This window comes from Cnephaeus nilssonii, assembly GCF_951640355.1.
Source record: "Cnephaeus nilssonii genome assembly, chromosome: 4".
Lineage (NCBI taxonomy): Eukaryota > Metazoa > Chordata > Mammalia > Chiroptera > Vespertilionidae > Cnephaeus > Cnephaeus nilssonii.
In genome coordinates, this window is record NC_137075.1 from 89957057 (window position 1) to 89984052 (window position 26996).

General features: G+C 48.4%; 1 protein-coding gene across 5 annotated transcripts in view; it reads left to right on the plus strand.

Annotated features, from left to right (window-relative positions):
• The first annotated feature begins 10434 nt into the window (after positions 1–10434).
• Positions 10435–26996, plus strand: part of ADCK1 (aarF domain containing kinase 1) — a 106737-nt gene continuing 90175 nt past the window's right edge. For 2 of the 5 annotated variants that reach the window (XM_079768548.1, XM_079768551.1), the window contains exons 1-3: positions 10435–10510; positions 16212–16355; positions 19056–19139. In XM_079768548.1, coding sequence (XP_079624674.1) covers positions 16221–16355; positions 19056–19139 — 219 coding nt within the window. In that variant the 5' untranslated portion in view covers positions 10435–10510; positions 16212–16220. Of the gene's footprint in view, positions 10511–10573; positions 10802–10929; positions 11215–16211; positions 16356–19055; positions 19140–26996 lie in introns of those variants that run through there. The other 3 variants (XM_079768550.1, XM_079768549.1, XM_079768552.1) reach the window with 3 other exon arrangements.

The window sequence follows — 26996 nt, forward strand, 5'->3', positions numbered from 1 at the left end:
TGAACCCAGCTGCTGGAACATGAACTTCATTATGGAGATTCTCCACCCCCCCCCCCCCCCCCCGCCACCAGTATTACTGTACACACATATCTATACTAGAGGCTCAGTTCACAAAAATTTGCACACTTGGGGGCGGGGGGCTTAGCCTGGCCTGTGTCCTCTCACAGTCCGGGACCCCTCAGGGGATGTCCACCTGCCAGCTTAGGCCTGCTTCCTGGGGGATCTGGCCTAAGCTGGCAGTCAGACATCCCTCTGGCAACCCAGGACCCCTCAGGGGATGTCCAACTTAGGCCCACAGGGAGCGGGCCTAAGCAGCAATCAGACATCCTTAGTGCTGCGGAGGAGGTGGGAGAGGCTCCCGCCATTCCACTGAGCTTGCCAACCATGCACCCAGCTTCCGGCTGAGTGGAGCTCCCACTGTGAGAGCGCGCTGACCACCAGCGGGCAGCTCCTGCGTTAAGTGTCATCTCCTGGTGGTCAGTGCACATCATAGTGACCGGTCGTTCCGCCATTAGGGTCAATTTGCATATTACCCTTTTATTATATAGGATAACACTTTAAAATTAATTATAAACTTAAAAAAATTATCTGTGTCTACCACCAGACTATGGATTTCTTAGCAGAGCAGGAGTATCTTCTTATTTATACTAGTATTAGTATCCTCAAAACAAGGCCTGGTGCTCAATAGTGGCTCAGTACTTGGAACATAGTAGACATCCAATAACTATTTCTTCTAGTCACAGACACAACTAGGTCTCCATGTCCTCTCATGGAACTGAATTGCAGGTGTTCTCAATTTTCCAAGAGTGACCTGGTTTTCTCCCAAAGAAACAGTTTGTAACATCCACGTGTTCAAGAAACAGAATATATTCCTGAAAGCATAATGTGGGAATGGGGGAGAGTGTGACTATCCAGACATTTATTTCTTTTCTTTTTTAAAAAAATATATTTTATTGATTTTTTACAGAGAGGAAGGGAGAAGGAGAGAGAGTTAGAAACATCGACGAGAGAGAAACATCAATCAGCTGCCTCTGGCACACCCCCTACTGGGGATGTGCCCGCAACCAAGGTACATGCCCTTGACCGGAATCGAACCTGGGACCCTTGAGTCCACAGGCCGATGCTCTATCCACTGAGCCAACTGGTTATGGCTATCCAGACATTTCTTGATGAGACAGTCAATTTTCCGGAGAATAGGGCAGCTGTGAGCTGTCAGTAGCCACCACTCACGTTGAGTGGTGGGGGTACTGGCCTGCTAATGGGGACTGGGGCAGGACACTAACTGTGTGTACCTCACCACCTAAAAGTATCCAGTGTTCCACCAAGGGCACTTGTACCAAACTCACCATATAGAGAACGGCATTGTGGATGTGATGTTTTAGGTGGCTCTTTGTGGGATGTATTTGAGGGGGTGTGTTCTGGAGGAAGGGGGCTGGATGGAAGTCTGTGGAAAAGTCTAGGCACAAATGTCTGGGGAGCTTGACAGTGTTTGTGGTGATAGGAATGGGGAGAAAGGGAAAGATGGGAAGGGTATATAGACCCAAGTGTAATAGGCTGAGTTAATTAGCAATGAGGGACTGAGAAGAATGAAAAGGATGACCCAAAATTGGAACCTGGGGCCGAAACCGGTTTGGCTCAGTGGATAGAGCGTCGGCCTGCGGACTCAAGGGTCCCAGGTTCGATTCCGGTCAAGGGCATGTACCTTGGTTGCAGGCACATCCCCAGTAGGGGGTGTGCAGGAGGCAGATGATCGATGTTTCTAACTCTCTATCCCTCTTTCTTCCTCTCTGTAAAAAATCAATAAAATATATTTTAAAAAAAATTGGAACCTGGGGCCCTGGAAGAATAGTGCCGGGGCAGACACAGTGGATTCAAGGCCAGGAAGCTAGCTTGGTCCTTCTGGGAAGACCAAGAGAGCAATTCTCTAGCACTAATGTTTGTGGGAATCGTTTCTCCTTTGCTTTTGGCTAGCATATCCATGGTTAAAGATGAGGATTTGCTCTTCAGATTTTAGCAAAAGAGGTATGATAGGTGGATGACAAAGACTGCGTGCTGCCTCTTGTTACAGAAATGCTTCCCCTCTCCCACACCTGCCCTATAAGCAGAGTAGGACCCGGGTGTCTGTCAGTAGCTCTCAGGGGAAACCATAAGACCCTTTCCTTTTTTTTTTCAGGATCAAATTAGCTGCTAACATGAGTCACACTTCCAATTGCTTTTCTTTTCTGATGAGAGGGTGCTTGATGCCTCCTCTGCCCTCCTTTCCTGGTAATAGAAGGGTGGTGTGATATTTAATTTATCAAGAAAACTAAAAAAGACACAAAGATCCCCTCTCTCCATCTCACATGAGCCAGAACCGTTGGGTGTAAAGGGTCAGTGCAGACAAAGGCACTTTGATCACTTGGGATGGTTTCTCACTCTAATTATAGAAAGTATTTAGCTATTGTTCCCTAATTGCTTGCTGCAGTTGGGTTTGAGCATTTTTTTTTTTTTGACAAAAAAACAAAACAAAACTCCAATGAGTTGTTCTTTTTTCTTTTTCTCTGCTTTGGTCCATTGCCATTCCAGCCCTTGGCTCTTTCATTGGAAAACTGAAGGAGGTGGTATGGTATTTCTGGAGAAAATTTACCTTACCTAATTGTTTTCATGGCTTCCCCTTTCTTCCTCCTAGTTGTCTAATAAAGAGGGAGGGGATGAACATTTACTGAGCATCTATTTACTATGTGCCAGGCTAGTATGTACTAGCCCTCACTTAGGTTGTCTTAATCCTTGCAGCAAGCCTGAGCGGCACATACTATTATCTTCATTTTACAGATGAGGAATCTAAGGCACAAAAAGGTCTCCCAGCCAGTAAGTAGCTGACCTAGGATTTAAACCCAGTGAATTGGAGCCAGGATCAAAACCCAAGGCTCTCTGACTCCATGTGGTCTCTCTCAAGAGAGCTTGAGAGCTTGTATAGACTTTGATCAATAGAACATTGGTGTTGATGCTCCTACCACTATGGGAGGTTTGGGGAATCCTGCTCCCTCACCCAGAAAGTACCTATTTCTAGGTTCTCTGCTGGAGGTCTGGGATTCCCATGTTGTTTCATGACAGGAGGAGAGATTTTCAATATCATGGTAGCAATTACAGGAAGGAAAGCCACCTCACCATTAGGGGGCTATGGCAGTCAGGGTCCTACAGGAAATAGGTAGGGTTTCAATGCAGTGTTGAATGAATGGAGTGTGTGGAAGAGGTTTGGGCATTTAAGGGAACAACAAGGGGGTGGGGAAGCAGCTGGGCACTAACAGGAAGCCATTGCCATCCTAGGCCTAAAGGGGCACCATGTGTGTTCCTGAGCCCAGCAAGAACTGGGGCTAGCCCTAATCTGTTTGGCTCAGTGGATAGAGCATTGGCCTGCGGACTCAAGGGTCCCAGGTTCAATTCTGGTCAAGGGCATATACCTTGGTTGCAGGCAGATACCCAGTAGGGAGTGTGCAGGAGGCAGCTGATTGATGTTTCTCTCTCGTCGATGTTTCTAACTCTCTATCCTTCTCCCTTTCTCTCTGTCAAAAATTAATAAAATATATAAAAAGAAAAAAGAACTGTGACTAGGGCAGAGGTACCCCGATAGGAGCTGTGGCAGGAGAGGAACCCAGCTACTGTTGCAATGAAGATAGGAAGGGCAGATTATGCAGGAGTGTGTGTGTGTGTCTGTGTGTATATGTGTGTCTCTCTCTGTGTGAACAAACATCTAGACTTTTCTCTCCTTCGCCTTCCCTGTCTCCTGGTCATAGACAGCCTCGGGGAAGCAAGCAGTGCCAGTCAGCATCCTGGGGCGTAGGGCAGAGCACTCGGGGAGGATAGAGAGAATATTCAGCAGAGGGGATTACTCCATGTCAGTCCATCTGAGGTAGGACACTGCTTACAGACTAAAAGAATCATGGAATATGAGAGTTGGAAGGGCCCTTTGAGTTCTGTCCACAAAGGCTCTTTACTTTGCAAAAGAGGATCGTGAAGTCCAGGGAGGGATTTAGTAGCATAGGCAGGATTGGAACCCAGCTCGCCCAACTCCCAGTCCATTACACCTCTTAATTTGAGAGGTGTGGCCAATAGATGGTTGATAATAAAAGATAACTGCTGAGCCAGCTTGCCGATTTCCTGTTGAAATTGCTCAAAGACCTCAGGGCATAGTTTACTTTGGTCCCAGATACTTGCCTCAAATGATTCCCTCTCTAAATACATCTATGATCGGAGTGGGCTGCCCAGTCCAGAATGCCCATGTCAGAATCATGGGGTAGAATACCAGCTCTGCCCTTATGGAGTGATCTTGGACAAGTTACTTAACTCTCTGTGCCTCAGTTTGCTCAATTATAAAATGGGGATAATAAAGGTATCTATGTCATACCTCATGAGGATTATATAAGAAAATATATTTAAAGCATTTAAGTAATAAGTACTTGATAAATGATAGCATGCATATGCATTTATTTGCATATAAATGTATGTAGAATAGATATATTGATTTAGAATTCTGGTTATGAATTTATATGCTTTTTATTCCTTATTGAGATACTAGAGGCCCGGTGCACGAAATTCGTGCACGGAGGGGGGTTGTCCCTCAGCCCAGCCTGTACCCTCTCCAATATGGGACCCCTCAAGGGATGTCCGACTGCCCGTTTAGGCCCGATGGGATCGGGCCTAAACGGGCAGTCGAACATCCCTCTCACAATCCAGGACTGCTGGCTCCCAACTGCTTGCCTGCCTGCCTTCCTGATTGCCCCTAACCACTCTGCTGCCAGCCTGTTTGCCCCCAACTTCCCTCCTCTGCCGGCCTGGTCACCCCTAACTGCCCTCTCCTGCAGGGTTGATCACTTCCAACTGCCCTCCCTTGCAGGCCTAGTCCTTCTCAACTGCCCTCCCTTGCAGGCTGGGTGCCTCCCAACTGCCCTCTCCTGCTGGCCATCTTGTGGTGGCCATCTGTGTCCACATGGGGGCAGGATCTTTGACCACATGGGGACAGCTATATTGTGTGTTGCAGTGATGATCAATCTGTATATTACTCTTTTATTAGATAGGATACCTCCAAAGCACAATGAGTAAGAATCTGAAGGTTTATGTGGCTTCTATTTGGTTTCTAGGACAAAGTTCTTTCCTTTACCCACCACTCACTTCTCTCCTTTTACTCTTGAATGTTAATTTCAACATAATTTTTGTAACACCTCTTGAAAAGGATCCCACCAAGTTTTTGATAGTCCACATGATAAAACTTACAGAATAATACAGCATGAGACTTTGATTCTCTCACTAAGTTCTTCATATAACTGTAATTCCTCAGCCTCTAAAGAATGAAAAAGGAAAATAAAAGTGCCTTCTCTCATTCCAAGGCCTTTCTCAGTCAGGCAACCACAAAAAGAAAGAATGAGCCTACAATTCATGTCATGTAATCTCTATCAGGCATAATTCAAATCAAATCCCATCAGGCAAAGTCTGGGATAATTAAAATGTATAAGAGAACAGTGGTGACCTGGGGGAGAACTTATGAAACCTTGTCTCCTGCTTTTGCTGACTATTCTTTTCCTTATGCTAGACTCCAAGTCCCTATCGGGGACTTGGTCAGGCGGCTGTGGGTGCTAACCCACGCCACCTGGATCCGTGATCCGGGACCTGGGCAGGCGTCTGCGGGTGCTAACCCATGCCGCCTGCCATGGTCCGTGATCCATGATCGTGGACCTGGGCAGCCTGCTGCAGGCATTAACCCACGCCGCCTGCCCTGCTCTGAGATCGATGATCACGGACCTGGGCAGCCGGCTGTGGGCTTTAACCCACGCTGCCTAACCTGGTCCATGATCCCTGATAGGGGCTTTGAGTCAGCTGCCACTGGCGATGGCTGACTCGAAGCCCTTATCCAGGACCTGGTCAGGCGGCTGTGGGCGCTAACCCACGCTGCCTGCCCTCGTCCGAGATCGGTGATGGTGGACCTGGGCAGGCAGCTACGGGCGCTAACCCACGCCGCCTTCCCTGGTCCGTGATCCCTGATCGTGGACCTGGGCAGGCGGCTGCAGGCCTTAACCCACGCCGCCTGCCCTGGTCCATGATCGGTGATGGTGGACCTGGGCAGCCGGCTGCGGGCGTTAACCCACACTGCCCGCCCAGCTCTGAGATCAGTGATGGACCTGGGCAGGCAGCTGTCCTGGTCCGTGATCGGTGATGGCGGACCTGGGCAGCCGGCTGCGGGCGTTAACCCACGCTGCCTGCCCTGGTCCGTGATCCCTGATCGTGGACCTGGGCAGGTGGCTGCAGGCCTTAACCCACACCGCCAGCCCTGGTCCATGATCGGTGATGGCGGACCTGGGCAGGCGGCTGCAGGCCTTAACCCACACCGCCTGCCCTGGTCCATGATCGGTGATCGTGGACCTGGGCAGCCGGCAGCGGGCCTTAACCCACGCAGCCTGCCCAGCTCTGAGATCAGTGATGGACCTGGGCAGGCAGCTGTCCTGGTCCGTGATCTGAGATCGTGGACCTGGGCAGCCGGCTGCGGGCGTTAACCCACGCCGCCTGCCCTGGTCCGTGATCCCTGATCGTGGACCTGGGCAGGCGGCTGCAGGCCTTAACCCACGCTGCCTGCCCAGCTCTGAGATCAGTGATGGACCTGGGCAGGCAGCTGTCTTGGTCCGTGATCTGAGATCGTGGACCTGGGCAGCCGGCTGCGGGCGTTAACCCACGCCGCCTGCCCAGCTCCGTGATCTATGATCGTGGACCTGGGCAGCCAGCAGCGGGCCTTAACCCACGCCGCCTGCCCAGGTCCGTGATCGGTGATGGCGCCTGCCCAGGTCCGCGATCGGTGATGGCGGACCCGGGCAGGCGGCTGCAGGGGTTAAGGCCCTGCAGCCGCCTGCCCGGGTCCGCGTCCCCCATCGGTGATGGCGACCCGGGCAGGCGGCTGCAGGGCCTTAACCCCTGCAGGGCCTTAACCCGGGTCCGCGTCCGCGATTGGTGATGGCGGACCCGGGCAGGCGGCTGCAGGGGTTAACCCCCTGCAGGGCCTTAACCCGGGTCCGCGTCCGCGATTGGTGATGGTGGACCCGGGCAGGCGGCTGCAGGGGTTAACCCCCTGCAGGGCCTTAACCCGGGTCCGCGTCCGCGATCGGTGATGGCGGACCGGGCAGGAGGCTGCAGGGGTTAAGGCCCTGCAGCCGCCTGCCCGGTCCGCGTCCCCGGTGATGGCGACCCGGGCAGGCAGCTGCAGGGCCTTAACCCCTGCAGGGCCTTAACCCGGGTCCTCGTCCCCGATTGGTGATGGCGGACCCAGGCAGGCGGCTGCAGGGGTTAAGGCCCTGCAGCCGCCTGCCCGGGTCCTCGTCCCGATCGGTGATGGCGACCCGGGCAGCCGGCTGCGGGCCTTAACCCCTGCAGCCGCCTGCCCGGGTCCGCGATAGGTGATGGCGGACCTGGGCAGCCGGAGCTAACCGCCTGCCCCAGTCCACCATCATGGCTTGGATCTCACTGGCATGGGTGCTGCCCTTTCCCCGGCCATCTTTGCTAGTTTAACGTGTATATTTGCTCCTGGTTGGCTGGTGGGCGTGGCTGGTGGGCGTGGCTTATAGGTGTAGCGAAGGTGCGGTCAATTTGCATATTACTGTTTTATTAGATAGGATATCAGCTGCTATTTCACAAGGATTTTTTCCCCTCTCCCTTATGGCAGTTAAGAAAACTTAAGGGTATGTCAATAATAGCTCAATAAAGCTGAAAATGGCCCTGTGGGATAGCAGAACTCTGACCTTCAGCCTGAAGTCTGGGGTTGACTGCCTTTGTCCTGCTGGGACATTCTCTGACCTGAGCAGGTGCTAACACAAGCTTCCTGGTCTCCAGTTCATACTTCCTTCTGCTGCTACTTCTATGGATGCAACCTCTGCAGGGTTTTTCTCACCTTTGAGACCCTGCTGGAACCAAATTCGGCTTCCCTGCTTCCCTTACCACAGGCCTCAGGCTTGTCTCCCACATAGAATACAGTTCCTTTATTATTTCCTCTGCAGGAGCTTTTTCTCCTTGCCTTAAGAAAGAACCTTGCACTTTGGTTTCTCCTTTTCCTCTGGTTGGCTACTATGTGATGCTTTCTCCCAGATGGGCCACTTTTGGTACAAAATATACAGCATCCTGCATGAAAACCTCAGTTTACCAACCCCAGGCCTTGTTGCCCCAGTAACACAACTGGGACTCTGGCAGGTTCTGAAGTAAGTTAGTCGCTTCCCTTTATGGATTTGGTTGCTCAGTACATTTTCTTTTTTTTTTTTTAAATATATTTTATTGATTTTTCACAGAGAGAAAGGGAGAGGGATAGAGAGCTAGAAACATTGATGAGAGAGATACAGCGACCAGCTGCCTCCTGCACACCCCCCACCGGGGATGTGCCCGCAACCAATGTACATGCCCTTGACCGGAATCGAACCGGGGACCCTTCAGTCCGCAGACCGACGCTCTATCCACTGAGCCAAACCGGTTTCGGCCAGTACATTTTCTATTTAGCTTCTCTGGTCATATCCCATCTCAATTTAAAACATGTTTCTCAAACATGCCAAGCTCTTTCCTACCTCTGGGCTGTTGCACTTACTGTTTCCTTGGCTTGGAACATGCTTCCTCATCTTACCCATGGCTGACTTCCTCATTCAGCAGGTTAAGAAGCCTCAAAGAGGCCTTGCCTGACTACTCTTATTTTTTTTAAAAGTATATTTCTATTGCCGAAACTGGTTTGGCTCAGTGGGTAGAGCGTCGGCCTGCGGACTGAAAGGTCCCAGGTTCAATTCCGGTCAAGGGCATGTACCTTGGTTGCGGGCACATCCCCAGTGGGGGGTGTGCAGAAGGCAGCTCATCGATGTTTCTCTCTCATCGATGTTTCTAACTTTCTATCCCTCTCCCTTCCTCTCTGTAAAAAATCAATTAAATATATTTTTAAAAAAGTATATTTTTATTGATTTCAGAGAGGAAGGGAGGGAGAGAGAGAGATAGAAACATCAATGATGAGAGAGACTCATTGATTGGCTGCCTCCTGCATGCCCCCATTGGGGACTGAGCTCACAACCCTGTTTGGGAAAGTCCTGGCCCTGGCAGTGGACCTGTTTCTGGACTCTCTAGGCCAGTGATGGGCAACCTTTTGAGCTTGGTGTGTCAAACTTCGCCAAAAAACTGAGCATAACTCGGGTAGTGTGTCACTTTGAGGAAAAAACATTATTTCGCAAATGTTTCATCCTCAGGAGCAGCAAATGTTTCAGCCTCGGCATGTGGCCGCCTCAGCGGCCGCGGGTCATCAGAAATGGCTACGCGTGTCAGTGCTGACATGCGTGTCATAGGTTCGCCATCACTGCTCTAGGCTGTTTCATTCCCCGCCCTCCCCCCCCCACTCTGTCTATTCCTATTCTAATACCATTTGTGTTGATTTTTATAGTTTTATAATAAACTAGAGGCCTGATGCATGAAATTTGTGCAAGAGTAGGCCTTCCTTCCCCCGGCTGCCGGCACCGGCTTCCCTCTGGCATCCAGGACCCTGGCTGCCCTCCAGCTGCACTTGCTGTTTCCTTTGATGCTTTTATTTATTTATTTTTTATATGTGTCTACTGCCGTATATATATGTTTATATATATGTATATCATTCATGTTTCTATCTCTCTCTCCCTCTCCCTTCCTCTCTGAAATATATATATATATATATTGCAGGCACATACCCAGTAGGCACATGCCCATCACTGACCTGTAAAATATATATATATATTTCAGAGAGGAAGGGAGAGGGAGAGAGAGATAGAAACATGAATGATGAGAGAGGATCATTGATCGGCTGCCTTCTGCAGGCCCCTCACTGGGGATTGAGCCTGTAACCCGGGCATATGCCCTTGACCGGAATTGAACTGGGACCCTTCAGTCTATAGGCCAACACTCTATCCACTGAGCCAACTGGCTAGGGCATCATTGATGTTCCTATCTCGCTCTCCCTGTCCGAAATCAATAAAAATATATTTACAACACACACACACACACAACAAAATACATCTTATGAACAAACATTCGACAGCTGTCAGTAAACGAATAAATCGGGGCCAAAGATAATTAAGATTAATGAGCACATCTGTACTACTTAGCAACTGCCAGTACATTTCTTCCTCAACTACTTGTTCTAATTCCTTATTAAAAACACACAGCCCACAACTCCATCCTCCACTGAACACTTTCCTATTTGGAAAGCCTCTTGAGAAACAAGTTTTCAGGAAGATTCCATGTCCGCGGCTCAGGCAAAGAAACAAGGCCATCTAACAGGTACAGTGTCTTTCACCCCTTTGCCTCCTCCAGTTCAGCGGACCTGGGTGGTTCTTTGTCCGGGGTTCCCTGCGGCTTAGGGAACCAAGAACTACAAGTCCCGGCAGGCCGCGCGGCGCCCGGCTTAACCAAACGCAATCAGGGGTGGAGGAGAGCGACGTTTCCTGACACCTCCCGTTCCCGGCGGCGGCGGGAGGCCGGGCCCCTCGGCTCTGCTTCCTTCTGGGTGAGTAGGGCGGTCCCTCTGAAGCGGGCGCAGAGCCGGGGCCGCCAGGGTCTCACGGCGCGTGGAGTGCGGGGAAGCCAGCGTGGACGCGCCGGTCGCCCTCCCCTGCTCGGGCTACTGCAGCCACCTGGGGAGCCTGGAGGAAACCCCAGCCGTGACCTTGTCACCCCGGGCGCGGGCACGTGGCTCAGGTGACTGGCAGTGCCCCGCCCCCTCGGCGGTGACTCTCCTGCCTGGCTTTATCAATATCTTGAAGCGTGGACTAGCTTCTTCGGTGGCGCAGTCTTGCCAGTAGGTAGAGCTGGAGCTAGAGGGTAGCAGGGTGCTCACCCAGACGCCCTCAGCCCCAGGTGATCTGTGAGCTGCAAGGCGCAGGCAGCTGGGTCTGCAGCGTGATCTGAACAAAAGCAGGGCCCAAGCAGAAACCGGCCCTCCCGCCTGGACGTGCGGCGTGCCCAGAGCGCACCTCGTTTCCAGCACCTTGCCCGGCCTTGCATTTTCGGGTCGCACAATAAATGAGTGCCCAAGACAGCCTGTGTGTGGAGAGCAGCCTTTAGAAGACACCCGGTGCAGCTCTCTCCCCAGTTTAAGTGACATTTACTTTCGACTGACTAGCAAGTCATTCAATTCAACAAGTATTGATTGATGACCTCCATGATGCTTGGCACTTCGTGGGTGCTCAAGCTGTATTTGCCCAGTTGAAAGTGAGTTCGAGTTTATCTGTGCCTTCCCACATTTTCTTGAAGCATGTTCCTGTTGCAGTGATTTTCAAACTGTAGCTCGAATCAGGGTACCTGGAGGGCTGTTACAAAACAATGCTGGATCCCATCCCCCAAAGTTTCTGATTCAGTAGGTCTAAGTGGGGAGCAAGAATTTGCATCCCCTAGGACAGTGGTCGGCAAACTCATTAGTCAACAGAGCCAAATATCAACAGTTACAACGATTGAAATTGCTTTTGAGAGCCAAATTTTTTAAACTTAAACTTCTAATGCCACTTCTTCAAAATAGACTCACCCAGGCCGTGGTATTTTGTGGAAGAGCCACACTCAAGGGACCAAAGAGCCACATGTGGCTCACGAGCCGCAGTTTGCCGACCACGGCCCTAGGACATGGGGATGTTGTTGCTCTGGAGACTTATTTTTTAGTTCTACTGTTATATAGAGGGGAAAAATCCTATGTACTTAAAACTCTTACTCTTTACACCTGGTTATAGGCCTTTGTGTTCTTGTTTGCTGGTTTAATTTTGTCATTATTACATCATATTCTATCTTATGTCATTACTGGCTTGGCTATTTCTCAACAGCCTTCATGGATGCCAGATTTGATTTCTGCTGGGAGAGTTTGCATTTCATTTCTTTCTGATATACACATTTTCTTGTCAGACAAGGGACCTGTAAAATAAGAATAGTGCTTGATTCAGATATCCATTCCTTCCCTCTCTTCTCTCCCCCAACTCACCGAGGGACTCCAGTGACCCACCCCAGGGTCCAGCAAACCACTGTTGGTCTTTACCCTGTGCTCTCTTAGTTGGAAAGACACACCTGCATTCAAGTTCAGGCTCCCTCGCTTACTAGCTTCCCTGCTGAGTTTCTTACCTTTTCTAAAACTCAATTCCTTATCTGTAGAATGAGGCCCTCATAGTGTGCACCTCAGAATACATTGTGCAAGTTACATGAGATGTTTAAGCCCTTGGCATTCTACCGCTCACTTAGCCTGCTTGCTGACTCTTGGCACTTGGTTTTCCACTGTTCTCCCTGAGGCCCTCTTTCCCAGGAGAATGAAGAACCTCTATTTCTTGCTTGGATGAGATTTATTTTCCCTGCCATCTCTGGGATCTTGGCATCCGTCAGGGATTCCTTTATTTAATCAATATTGATTCAGCCACCTTCTGGGCATCAAACACTAGGAAGGGGAGTGTGGTTACACGGGGACTGCATCACTCTCTATAGGGCAGAGCAGATTATAAACCTGCCCAGGCCAAACCCTGGGCATTGACTCAACCCTGGGCATCAACTCAAGACATGATGGAACCATCCACCTTGTTTGCTTTTTATCCACAACAGTCATCAGGAAAAATAAGGCTCATTTGTCTAACAGTCTGTCTAGGAAATGGGAGGAGGCTGTGATCATTTTACAGGCTTAATGTAAGTAGGGCCCTAACTGCCTTTCCTCTCTGACCATTCTCACCTGTGCACCAAGCAGGGTGAGATGATTCCAGGCTTGTTGTCACAGAATGTGATGTGGGGAGGGATGGTCACTGAAAAGATCTAGCCACTTCTTGGCCGGTGAACAGTAAGTGTGAGAGGTTCCCCATTTAGTTCTGTCCAGGGAATGGATATTTCATTTGCCCATCAACTTCCAGACTTCCCTGTTGCCTCATTTCATCACCCACCGGGGTGGTCCAATGAGATGGGTTCTAATCATAGTTTTGACAATAACACAGCTCTCCGAAATGTTTCCTAGGCTGGAATCGGTTTCTAGAGAGGTGCTTTGGTTGCTCTTGTGACATGTTGATTTCCAGGGCTCCAAGCAGCATCTTCCATATGCCTAGCATTGCGTGGGTGTGGTAGAGGGTCAGAAATAGTCCCTGCCCAGAGTGGCTGATTCAGTTAACGTGTGAGCAGTGGTAAGAATGTTGGTGAACAGAGGGTCTGGGAGAGCCTGTCAAAGAGGTCACCTGTCATAAAGAGTAGGGCCCAAGCTCTTACTTAACCGTTTACTATCTGAGCCGCCTGGGCCAAATCACTCGCCCTCTGTGCTCCTCGGTGTCCTCACTTATTCATGGGGCTGGTAATACTATTTCTCACCTCACTGGGTTGTGTGGAAAATCAAATGAGATAATGAGTGCAGAGGGCTTTGTAAAGGTTAGTTATTGCTAATGTTATTTATCTAATGATTAGGTTTAGGTTCTTGGTGACCTAGCTGCCCCTCCCCCTTCAAGTGTATGTTGTTATGAGAAGTAACTCAGGTGAAAGTAAAAAGTCAAGTAAACAGAAGAGAGCAGGTGATCCGTTAGCAAAGGGTTTAATAAGGAGAGGTGTTTTTCATGGACAGACATATTTCACGGCTGACAGGGTCTTTTAAAATACCCCGAGGGAAGCAACTCATTTGCATGTTAAAGACTCCCTGACACCTTATGGAAAACTCCAGCTTCAGTCTGTTTAGACACAGTTTGGCTCCTATATCATCTATTTTATGTTTTTCAATTTCCACTTCTTTTATTACTGCGGACATTTGCATGAAAACCAGGTCTTGGGAGTTGTGTCTATTTCGCAGCTGCTTCCCCACCCAGAGGTTGTCTCAAGGCTAGGGGTGGCCTCGTCGCCTACAAGGACAGATGTGGAAGATGGTGCACTAGGAGATGAGGTTCAGAGGAGGCGAGGGCTGGGAGCTGGTGCTGGGGGTGACCAGAGGAGGATGGCTATCCAACTGGCAGCCCTGGTATGTGATTCTCACCTGGGGATGTATGTTGTTACTGGCTCTGCACAGGCTCATGGGATATAGTTTATTCATTCACTGATTGATTCATTCAGTAAATACTTTTGGAATACCTACTATGAGCTAAGCCAAGGTTTGGCAAACGATAGCTTGGGAACCAAATCTGGTCACATCCATTACTTTACATGTCATCTAGGCTGCTTTTTGCCTTGAACTACAATGCAGGGTTGAATAGTTCTGATATTGTAGCCTGTATATAAAAAAATATTTACTGTTTGGCCCTTTAGGGAAATAGTTTGTTGATTCCTGTTCCAGGCAGGACAACAGCATGTGCAAAGGCTCTGGCATGTTTGTACAGAATGTGCCTGGCATGTTTGAGGAGCAGCAAGGAGATCAGTGCCCTTGGAGTGAGGTGGCAAGGTGGGAAGGGCTGAGACCCTGGACGGAATTGGGCAGTCAGGTCAAGTAGGATCTTGTAAGTCATGTCAGGGCCTTCTCTCTTCATCCAAGTGAGGTGAGACCCACTGGGGAGTGGTTTGCTGGTGCACCTCTCCTGGGTTCACCTCTCCTTTGGGAGCTGCAGCTGTGGTCAAAGACTAGTCTGATTAGAATTCCCAGGAGAAGCAACCCACTGAGGGCAGTAGCCCCAGAGAGTGACTATGTAGCCACATGGTAGACTTGAGCAGGTACAAGTGGGGTGGGAGAAGGTATCATGGAGTCAGGAGCCCACTTGGTCCCACTGACTGTGAGTGTGGGTTTGGTTAAACCTCTCAGGTTAGGTGGACATTGAAACCCTAACCGTAAAGCGCCCTACAGCACTGTGAGTAACAGTTATGGTGTTTGCACTCACAGTCTAGACAAGGGGCAGTCTATTTTAATGAAAATCAGCCAAATGTGGAAGGATTACCTGGCTGCTTCTGACCCCTTCTGACCTGGGCATAGAAGCCTAATGACGCCTGTGTGTGCATGGTGGTATAATAATAGTTACAAGTAGCAATTGTTGACACGCTCTGCCACTTTTCCTATAGAAAAAGGCACCTCTCGTCACATATTCATCATCTTTCCTTTTGCCCTCTTTTTCTTCTCAGCACTTCATACCAGCTGGCATTCTAATATATTATGTCTGTTTGCTTATGATCTGTCATCCCATCTAGCGTGTAAGCACCACATGGGCAAGGACTATGTCAAGAGTTGACTTGTGTGCTGGGTACTATGCTGAGCTTATCATATACACTAGAGGCCCGGTGCACAAAATTGGTGCACGGGTGGTGGTGGTGGTGGTGTGTGTGTCCCTCAGCCCAGCCTGCATCCTCTCCAATCTGGGACCCCTCAAAGGATGTCCGACTGCCCATTTAGGCTGGATTCTGGTGGGATCTGGCCTAAACGGGCAGTCAGACATCCCTCTCACAATCCAGGACTGCTGGCTCCCAAACGCTTGTCTGCCTACCTGCCTGATTGCCCCTAACTGCTTCTGCCTGCCAGCCTGGTCGCCCCTAACTGCCCTCCCCTGCAGGCCTGGTCCCCCCCCAACTGCCCTCCTCTGCAGGCCTGATCACCCCCAACTGCCCTTCCCTGCAGGCCTGGTCATCCCTAACTGCCCTCCCCTGCTGGCCTGGTTACCCCCAACTGCCCTCCCCTACAGGCCTGGTCCCCCCAACTGCACTCCCCTGCAGGTCTGGTCACCCCCAGCTACCCTCCCCTGCAGGCCTGGTCATCCCTAACTGCCCTCCCCTGCAGGCCTGTTTTCTCCCAACTGCCCTCCCCTACAGGCCTGGTCCCCCCAACTTCCCTCCCCTACAAGCCTTGTCCCCCCCCAACTGCCCTCCCCTACAGGCGTGGTCCCCCCAACTGCACTCCCCTGCAGGCCTGGTCACCCCCAACTACCCTCCCCTGCAGGCCTGATCACCCCCAACTGCCCTCCCCTGCTGACTTGATCACCCACAACTGACCTCCCCTGCTGGCCATCTTGTGGCGGCCATCTTGTGTCCATATGAGGGCAGCCATCTTTGACCACTTGGGGGCGGCCATCTTGTAGTGATGATTAATTTGCATATTACCTCTTTATTATATAGGATTATATAGGATGATCTCATTTTATCCCAACAACTTTTGAGTTGGGTATGATACTGTTTTACAAACAGAAAACTGAGGTGCAATGAGATTAAGAAAATGACCCAAGATACAATCTATTAAGAGCCTAGATGTAAATCCTGGTCTGTTTATGAAACTCAATTGTTTCTCTTTCTCTACTTGCCTTCTGCAGTTTGGGAACATGGCCAGAAGGGCTCTCAAGCTCGCTTCCTGGACCAGCATGGCTCTTGCTGCCTCTGGCTTCTACCTCTACAGTAACAAGTACTTGGACCCTAATGACTTTGGTGCTGTCAGGGTGGGCAGAGCAGTTGCTACGGTAGGTGTTTTTTTTTCTTCAATTGGGGGTGAAAAGGAACTATCATATTAAATGCAGGTGTTCATATATGTAGCAGATGGACATGCTGGTCACACATTTGTGGAGATACACATGTACCTATCCTTACATGTGCAAAGCTCCCTCTACACTGTTGTGCAGGCATGGATATATACCTTCTCGTTCCAATATCCCTGTATACACAACCTCTGCAGTCCTGAAGTTAAGGAGAGTAGGATTGTACAGGATCTTTGTGTTAAAGCCTACATTTTAAGTTCCATATCTCATTTTAGTGACAGACTCAGAGGGCAGCGCTCCTCAGTGAATACCTGAAAAGAAGGATTTGCCATTTTGATTAAATTGTATCAGAAAACTTGGTCTCTTTCTCTCTCTCTGTCTCTCTCTCTCTCTCCAATAAGCTAGTGTGAATGATTCTTGATGCAGGGCTCATACTCAGCATCTAGGCTTCAGAGAACTTTGGGGATTCCTTCAGTCCCCTAACTGAGAATCTGAGTTGACGATGTGACCATTGATGGTTTTGCTCACTGGCTCAGGAGCATCATTCTGTTGTGAGTGTGTCCTCTGTGGAAAGCAGCCTATATCACTGTCCTATTTGCTTGTGGGTAGATTACTACATGCTTCATGTTTTCTTTTCTCCTCTGTGTCCTGCAGGATGAGCTCAGCCTTACTCCCCCTGGGGTAGCTGTATTCTGATGCACAGTCTGTTTGGGTTGTTGTCCAGCCATTTCTTTAATACTTGGCGTTATCAAGTCTTCTCCCTGGCCTGGCTCAGAGGGGAGGCTGCTGTAGTGCCTACCTTCTAGGGAAAGCCAAGTCAGAGAATCACGACAGACAATAGATGAGCAGAGCGGGGACTATGAAGCGATTTCTGTGTTTTCTGAGTGCCTTTTTGGGGTCTAGCATTGTCTTATATGCTTTGAGGAGTAGAAGCAAACTGTCCCACTTAGAAAAAGCTTTGAAGGAGCTTCTGGCTGAGAAATGCTCATCTGAATGGGTCAGAAAACAATCTACAGCTATGCATGGGCTCAAAATAGTGACTTGGACGGCCACCACTGTGGGACCTCAGACACAGGAGTGAGCCCTTGCGCTGGGAGTCAGGAGGAGTGCTGGAGGGAGTGCCATAGAGCCTCAGGGATTTGAACAGTTGGACAGAGGAAGGAAGGTCTTTACCAGTGCTTTATAAATCAGCCTCTAGACTGTGCATTCTTTAAAGGATAGGGTTCTGGTCTTGACTATTCTGCACTGCTTAGTGACCAGGTCTTGGTTGTGGTTGGCGTTCAACAAGTATATGTCAAACGGAATAAAGCTTTGGGGTGCAGACGAAGGAACAAACTCCTCTCAATATTAGCTTTGTAAGCCCCTTTGTTGTGGCAGAATGCACAGGAGAACGATCAGCCAGCACTCTGAGGGAGGAAAGTTTAACCTTCATTTCACAGATCTGCTAGTCCAGGGGAATTCCGGATCCGAAGCCTGACCTGAACTCATGGGGAGGCTCTGACCTATATATCTCCTCCTGTGGCAGGCCCCTGAGGGTCCCCGAAGCTCCGCCCAAGTCAATCTTGGCGGGGCCTTGGGGCTTGCTCCTCAGTTCCACCCAAGTCAGCTGTGGTGGGGCCCTGGGGTTAGGCTCTGCAGCTCTACCCAAGTCAGAGTGGGGAAGTAAGACTACAGTTTTTACCAGATACTGAACTAGATTGCAAGCCCCCTCCCGCCCCCGCCCCCGCCCCCCCCCCCGCCCTTCCCCCATTTTCCTTTACACCTTAACCTCTAGGGGCCTCAGTTGCTCAATTCTAAAAGGGGATGTTTGGGCTGAAGCCGGTTTGGCTCAGTGGATAGAGCGTCAGCCTGCGGACTGAAAGGTCCCAGGTTCTGGTCAAGGGCATGTACCTTGGTTGCGGGCACATCCCCAGTAGGGGGTGTACAAGAGGCAGCTGATGGATGTTTCTAACTCTCTATCCCTCTCTCTTCCTCTCTGTAAAAAATCAATAAAATATATTTTAAAAGGGGATGTTTGGGCAAGGCAATCTCCACAGTTCCTCCATGCCTGAGATATCTGGGAGACTGTCATCTTCTGATTCACCAGAGGTAAAGGGGGCTTCTCTTGGAGTTTTGGCCAAGGGACCGAGAATCAAAACTTACGCTATTAGAGCAAACATAAATATAAAATGATGTTTATTTGTGATACAGAGAGTGGGATAAGCTTACCCAACAGTCCTCATTCAATTAGTATTTACTGAGCATTTACCTGTATGCCTGACACAGTAAGGACAAGCCCCTGTGCCCAGAGAGCTGAAATTCTAGCAAAGGGGAGACAGTCCGTATACAAGGAAACAAATGAGCAAGGTAATTTTGGATGGTGGTTTGTTAGGACAGACAATTGAGAGTTCCTGGGGGGGTGGTGAGGCAACTTTAGATTGGAACTCTGCGGAAGTGGCATTTGTGCAAAGCTCTGATTGGCAGGAAAAAGCCAGCCAGGTTAAGATCTGGGGGCAGAATCAGGGAAAAAGGAGACATATGTAATACTCTGAAGAGTAAAAAAATAAATAATAAAAATCTGGGGGCAGAGTGTCTGAGGGGTGGGACTACCTGTTCCCAATGTCAGGGGCCTGCAGCTTTAGTTCTTAGGCAGAGGAGTCATATTTGATGCCTGGGCACTAAGCTTTCCCTTTCCTTGCTTCACAGACAGCTGTCATCAGTTATGACTATCTCACCTCCTTGAGGAGTGTCCCCTATGGCTCGGAGGAGTACGCACAGCTTCGCTCCGAGGTAAGGACCCCTGGGACCCATCTGAGCCCGACCAGGACTGAGTAAGTCCCGAAGTGGCTGCAAAGGCAGCACACTTCCTGTGTGCAGGGGCCAGTGTGGGGATCAGGGATGGGGGCTGGGGAGGAAGGAGGGAAGGACCACCTCCTCATTGGAGGTGCTGTGGCTGCCCAGGAGGGGCTGGGCTGCCAGGCTGACATCAAGCTGGATCCTGTAGTGCCAGGGCCATGGATCTGCAAAGCACTGTCAGGGAGGCTGGGGTGTGTTTCTGGGATGACTCAGGAGGAAGGATGGCTCTGTCTCTGAGATAACTCAGCTGGCTTCCAAACTGCTTTGTCAGGCAAAACCCAGTTGAAAGAGGTTAATTGTTTTTTTTTTTGTCCTCTGAGGGTGACACTGGGGCCTCTTGTAGGCCTCTTGAGTGGAGCTGTCCACCCCATACACTCTGTTCTCACTTTGATTAGGGTGGTTGATTTTGATGCTGTGACTAGATATCCCAGAGAGTCGGGGCATCAAGTAAGAGGGCATCTTTGTTGAATGTAAGTTGAGTTTGGGGTCAAATGTAGATACTTTTGGTTCCTCCAGAAAGATGTGTCTTTGCTCAGCCCTTTGCCCCTTAGAAAATTCCAAGTCATCCTTCCAGACTCAGCTCAAACACCTCCCCTTATCAATCATCCTTGGTGGATGGAATAATTAATTTTTAAAAAATTTATTTAACATTTTCATTATGGAAATTTCAGCCATTCATAGGGGTAGAGAGAATAGTGTTATGAAGTCCTGTGGAACTGTCATTCAACTTCAGAAATGATCAATATTTTGCCAATCTTGTCTTATTCCCCCTTTATTCATTCCTTTATTTATTTTTATGCATTTATTTATTATTATTATTTGTTGAAGTATTTAATAGCAAGTCTCAGGCTTTGTATTATTTCATGTTACATACTTCTGTATGTATTTCTAATAGATATGGACCTTTAAAGAAATCATGATCATACCTAACAAAATTAACAATAATTCCTTAATAACTTCTAATAGTCCACATTTAAATCTTCCTTTTTGTCGCCAAAATATATTTTTAAAGTTGGTTTGTTCAAATCTGGATTCAAATAAGGTACAAATATTGCATTTGGTTGATGTTTCCTGAATCCTTTCAAATCTATATGTCCCCTGCCTCTTTTCTTTCATTATTTTTTTGAGCTTTTTTGCTTATTGAAGAACCTAGAATTTTCCACATTCAGGATTTGGCTGATTGCATCCTCAAAGTGTCATTTAATAGGAAATAGTTTTGCATAGCACACAATTCAAAATATATAATATTTGAACATACAAAATGATTCTTGGATCCCTGTTCCTCAGGATCCCAATTTTCCTGCCTGAAGGTGGTCATTATTTCCTGTGTATTATTTTAGAGATAGATTCCTCTTTGAATTTAATCACTCTACCTTTATTCCTGCCACAAATGATAGTTGGTCTTTTTCTCTCTTAAGACTATAGCTTCTATTCAATCAGGGATTGGGTCTTTTTTATATCTTCTACCTCTAGTGATGACGCCTGGGACTGAGTTGACTGAATGTCTGTTTCAATGCCAGGCTGCACCTTGCTAGCCACTTGCCTTGGGAGAGTAAGGTTTGGAATCAGAAGACCTGAGTTTGTGCCTCAGCTTTGGCGAGGTCATTTTGGGAGCTGCCATTTTCCTTGTCTGTAGGCTGGAGATGGTTATACCCATCACTAAGGAATATTTTGTGAAATGTAAATGCAAATAAGTCAGATGGCTACTAGAAGGTGTGCTCCATGAGCACAGGGACTTGTCTGTGTTGTGTTTCTCCACGTCTGAAGCACCTACAACAGTACCCCGGGCACAGTAGGTTCTGAATAAAGGTTTGTTGAATGAATGAATGAACGAAAGTTTGTATTGGAAGGTCTCAAAGTCTGTAGCACTTAATATCCCCCCCCGCCTCCCCTCCCCCGCTTTCCTCTGCCCTCCTTTGTCCATCTAACTAATGCTATGGGCTTTGGAACCTACCAGAGCAACATTCTGCAGAGAGGTCCAAGGGCAGAGCAGGCAGGGGCAAGGGTGCCATGGAGACAGTCGCCCTCCATGTGTAAGTTATCCGAAAGGCTGGGGTGCCACAGCACCTGGGGAAATTGAATAAGGAAAGTGCAGCCTGGCATGGTAGTTGGCACCAGATAACAGGGGTGTGGGCTGGTCCCGAAGTTGTGCCTTGGAAGGAGGAGCTGGCTGGCACTAAAGAGAACAGGTAAATATTGCAGGAGTGTGTTCTTCCATCAGAACACTTATCTGTCCTCATCCGAGTGACTGATAAAGGAGTGAGCGAAGGGTAAAACACAATTATCTCAACCTGTCAAGCCAGCGTCCCCAGGTCCTGGAATACGCCAGAGCCAGGAGATGAGCTTGGCAGGCACTTTCAAGGTTGGTGCTCAGCTGACATGGATCTCAGTGACTCAGCCCTGAGTCAGGAGGGGGTGGGACCTGATGCGGAGTGTTTCCTTGGGGCACAGTGGCACTTTGCTAGATAGCTGAGGGTGTGGGGTGGGGCCCAGGGGCTTTGGAGAATGAGATCCCTGGGGCTCAGGATGCTTATAAACAGGGAAAACGTGTGTGAACTGGCCTGTCCACAGGGCAGAAAAAAGTCATAGCTGATGCAGACGTTCAGACAACGGGCTGGAGATGTAGGACAGTTTATTCTGAGCGAGGGGTTGGGGTAAAGTGGACATATGTTAATTCGACAGCGCAGGAACCATTCTATGGAGAACCATTCTCATCCAAACTTTCCTTTGGGGAATTAGTCATATCTCAGGTACTCACCATGAGGTTTGAATGGGGCTCATTCCATCCTCAGCTACAAGAGTGGGCATGTGACTTAGGCCCCTTCCTCTGGCCCTAGAGATTGATCCAGGGAGGGCACCTGTGCCAGGCTGGGCAGTGAGCATCAGCTCCAGGACTTTTGGGGGTGTCTCCCATAGGACAGTGTTTTTTTCTGCTGGATGAGCAGAGAGTATAGGATGTTGGCTTAGGGCTAATGATAGCCATCTTGCCCCCTTGGGGGGGAAAGCCCATCTGTGAATGCAGTCAGTATTGTGGAGAGATGTGTCATTTGAATCCCTGGACCTAATGGAGGCTAAACCCAGATGACCGCTAGACTTTTTAGATATGTGTGCTAGGAAATTCTCTTTTTGCTTAGCATGGTTTGAGTTCAGTTTTCTGTTACTTGCAACCAAACGAGTCCTGATACACTGGGGAATCTTAGAGAAGCAAGCTGGATCTTAAAGCACAATCAGGGTTTTGATAGGTCAGAGAAGAACTTTTCTCTCAGGAAGAAATGAAATTCAGAAATTCCAAGACAGTATGAGGAGAGGTTTGGATGGTGCTGGGTAGAATTTGAGCCATTTTGGCTTCTGGCTCACCACGAAGCACCTCTATCTGTAAAGTGGTAGCAGTGGCCTTTGCCCCAACTGAGTTTGTAAGAACATAGATGAGAGGCTTTACTTAATTAAACATGGGGATTATTTAGTCCAGCCAGAGAGGCGACCCAGAAGCACAAAGTTTGCCTTGTTGGCTCCTTATCATTTTAACGAACAAGTTACTGATTTCTGTTTTCCTTATTTCTACGTTTATTAATTGGAATACTTCTATAAGGAAGAAGTGTCCCTTCTCCTTCAGTTCTTCTTCTTTTTTCAAAAAATATATTTTATTGATTTTTTACAGAGAGGAAGGGAGAGGGATAGAGAGTTAGAAACATCGATGAGAGAGAAACATCCATCAGCCGCTTCCTGCACGCCCCCCACGGGGGATGTGCCTGCAACCAAGGTACATGCCCTTGACTGGAATCGAACTGGGACCCTTTAGTCCACAGGCCAACGCTCTATCCACTGAGCCAAACCAGCCAGGGCCTTCAGTTCTTTTAAATATATTTTATTGATTTTTTACAGAGAGGAAGGGAGAGGGATAGAGAGCTAGAAAACCGATGAGAGAGAAACATCGATCAGCTGCCTCCTGCACACCCCCTACTGAGGATGTGCCCGCAACCAAGGTACATGCCCTTGACCGGAATCGAACCTGGGACCTTTCAGTCCGCAGGCCGACGCTCTATCCACTGAGCCAAACCAGCCAGGGCCTTCAGTTCTTTATTGACATTTTTTTATCATTATGAACTTATGCACTTTTTATCATTATGAACTTGTTTTCTTCTATGAGTTAGAACCCAAAACAATTATTATTAATTTTATTGCTGAAATTGTTCAAACTGTGGCCATTGGGAACTCAGCAGGTTTCTCCTATCTTTTTTTTTTTTTTAAACATGTTTTTATTGATTTTTTAGAGAGAAAGGAAGGGAAAGGGAGAGATAGAAACATTGATCGGCTGCCTCCTGCATGCCCCCTACTGGGGGTTGAGCCCCAAACCTGGGCATGTGCCCTGACTGGGAATCTAGCCAGTGACCTCTTGGTTCATGGGACGATGCTCAATCCACTAAGTCACCCTGGCCGGGCTCCTGTGTCTTTTTGATATGCCTTATCATTTTTTTGAACACCATCTCAATTTTTGGGTACCACAAGATGCCCCAGGCTCTCCTTATATTTTCCTTGCTCCAGCCTTGTAATCAATAACTTCTCCTTTTATTGGAGAATGATATTTAGAAACCAAGATGTGGATGCATATTACTTTTGGGGTGTTGATGTTTCTAGACTCGCCGAAGAGACAGAGTCAGGAAATATATGTACGTATACTTATTCATGCATACACACATCCACCTTTATATCTATCTATCCGTCAATCCATCCACTCACCCATCCATTAAAAACCATGAATTCATACTGATATCTTCAATTTCAATATAACATTACAGAATTCATTTAGCCTTTTCCCTTTCCTTATTTACTTTATTTCTCTGACAGTGAGATACCTGCCTCTAATTATCTACAATATATTAACTGATTTATTCAGCCCCAGTGTAGTTAAGACCTTCCCTCCAAGTAATACAGAAGCAGGGCAGTGGCCTAAGATGGATGAGACTGAATTAATTAAGGGGTATTTGAGCTGGGTTTGGAAAGGTGGTTAAGACGGAAACCCGTGGCACTGGGGACAAGATGATTTTGGTTGATGGGTAAAATTTTAGAGATCATCTGTAGGAAACAGACATTAGTTCTGTGTCTGGAGACTAGGGTAAGGGTGAGTGAATGGACATACTGGCAAATACAATTAGAGCTAGGTCATAGAGGGACCAGATGCCAAGTTTTTTGCCATGGAAACTTCTAGAGCGAAGTTTTACTAAACCTTAAATGAATGTGAATGCTTAAAGTTACCAGTTACTGAATATTTTTTGAGCTTTTACTCTGTCAGATGTCAGACAGTGAGTAGAAGAGTGTGTGTGTGTGTGTGTGTGTGTGTGTGTGAGAGAGAGAGAGAGAGAGAGAGAGAGAGAGAGAGAGAGGTTGCATGCGCCCTTTCCTTTCTTAATCAGAGTCCTACTAATGAGAGGGGACCTTGATTGCTACTGACTGGGAAGTTTGCTTATTTATTTATTTATTTATTTATTTATTTATTTATTTTTGTTAATCCTCACCTGAGGTTATTTTTTCTATTGATTTTGAGAGAGAATTGAAGGGAAGGAGGGCAGGGGAGAGAGAGAGAGAAACATTGATGTGAGACACATCTATTAGTTGTCTCTTGCACCTGCCTTGACCAAGGGTGGGAATGGAACCTGCAATCCAGGAATGTGCCCTTGCACTGAGAATTGAACCTGGGACCCTTTGGTACTGGGGCCAATGTTCTAACCATTTAGAAACACTGGCCAGAGCATAACTAGGAAGCTTTTTACAGAATTCAATTTTGTGTTACTGACTGGGCTCCCATGGTATCAGATGCTTTAGGACAACAGTGGGTGTCATATTAGTTACTATAATACTTAACATTTGGGCTTGAGGAGGAAATGATTAATGCTCTTTTACTTCTTACCCAAGAAGCAGAACCCAGGAGTTGCAGAACTCTGCCAGGTAGGGAGCAAACTGTCAGCCTATTACTGATAAATGCTGGGCTGGAGCCTGTGGCCTGGGTCCCTGAGTGAGTGGGCTTTGTTCGACTTCTCCCTCGAATTTGTTAGACTTATCTACCAGGCATAGACTTGGCAGGGCAAGCCTCTCAGATGGGGGCCTGCGTCCTAGGTCAGGGAGGCGCTGAATACCAGTGCTCTGCAGGTATGAAGGTCCCAAAGGGAAGGAGAGAGGAAAGGGTGAGTCCACCATGCTGTGCTTCTTCTCCCAACTCACCAGCTGCAGTTCCTCCTGCCACAAGGAGTGAGGGAGAGGGCAGAAGTATTACACCTCCGATGGCACTCCCTCCACGTGCTTGTGTGAAACTTAGAGATAGGAGGGTCACCTGCAATATTTACCCTCAGAATGGGAGATAGTTTTAAATGTGCTGTAAGGACCTTTTGTGCCTGCTAACTTCAGCTAGCCTTTACACATGACCTTGTTGAAGGACACAGGTGTTTTGGGCTTGAGTAGGGGGTAGCAATTTTGGCATTACTGAAATCTGCATTAAGAGGGAGGGTCATATGTTGGCACTCTTGAGAACCATGGCATATGGTAGGGTGTTTGCAGGGGAAAGGGACTTAATATGACCAGTGGATGTTGCCCAGAGGAGTAGAGTAAGGAGCTAAGGTGGGGTGATGCCTCTGTTTATAATTATTCCATTGAACTTGAGAAAGCCATCTTTGGTATCAGCTAGCTCAAGCCTTTGATGTACAGATGCGGAACCGGAGGTCCAGAGGCTTGATGCCACTCTTTAGGCCCCCCGCAGGTTTGTGGCCGATCATGGGCTTGGGCTTGGATATCCAGGTCTTGTCCAATTGCTTGTTCTTTGCATTTTATACTCGATTGTCTCCATTTATCAACTTCCAACTTGGGGGAAAGCCAAGTGGATGGAAAGTGGAACCAAAGAAGCTTGGGCAGCTGTTCTTGCCAACTAGATGGAGTGGCTGGAGTTGCTTCTCCTTGGGGTCTGTCCCCCCTGGTGTGAGCCCTGAGGCCGACGTGCTGCTGGGGTCGGTTTGGGAAACACAGGGGAAGAGGAAGAAGGGCAATGGAGCCTCCTCCCTGGGATTCCTTTACCCATGCGCTCAAGCAACCAAACAGTTAATTCAACAAATAATTGGAATTTGCGTTCCTCGGTAGAGGGGAGTGTTGACCCCAAAGGAATTGGTAGATGCTAGCTCTGCGATTTGGGAAAACGCTTCAACTCTTAAGCTATGGAAAAGCTGCCAGTTTGCAGGATAACCATACTACCAGCTTAGTGAAGGCATGGCAATTCAGTTGGCAGTTTAAAGAGCTTGTTGCTCTGCAAGGGGAACTGTAGCAGTGTCTGGCTCTTCAGGAATATTATCTGAAAGCTGGGACTACCCTGGCCAAGTCAGGACATGTCTCCACCATTTTCCATCCATTTTTTAAACATATTTTTATTGACTTCGGAGAGGAAGGGAGAGGGAGAGAGAGAAACATCAATGATGAGAGAGAATCATTCATCGGCTGCCTCCTGCATGCCCTCTACTGGGGATCGCGCTCCCAACCCAGGCATGTGCCCTGACCAGGAATCGAATCATGACCTCCTGGTTCATAGGTCGACACTCAACCATTGAGCAACACTCGCTGGGCTAATTCTTCCATCCATTTTAACCCACATTAATGGAGCCTGCTGTGTGCCAGGTCCTGTGTGAGGCTCAGGCTCAGAAGATATAAAGGAAATTAAGACGTGTCCTCTGCCTTCCAGTTGCTCACAGTCTAGTGGGGAAGCGGGTGTGAAATCACAGCTGCAGGAGGGTTGATTTGCCTTCATTCCAGCTCCGG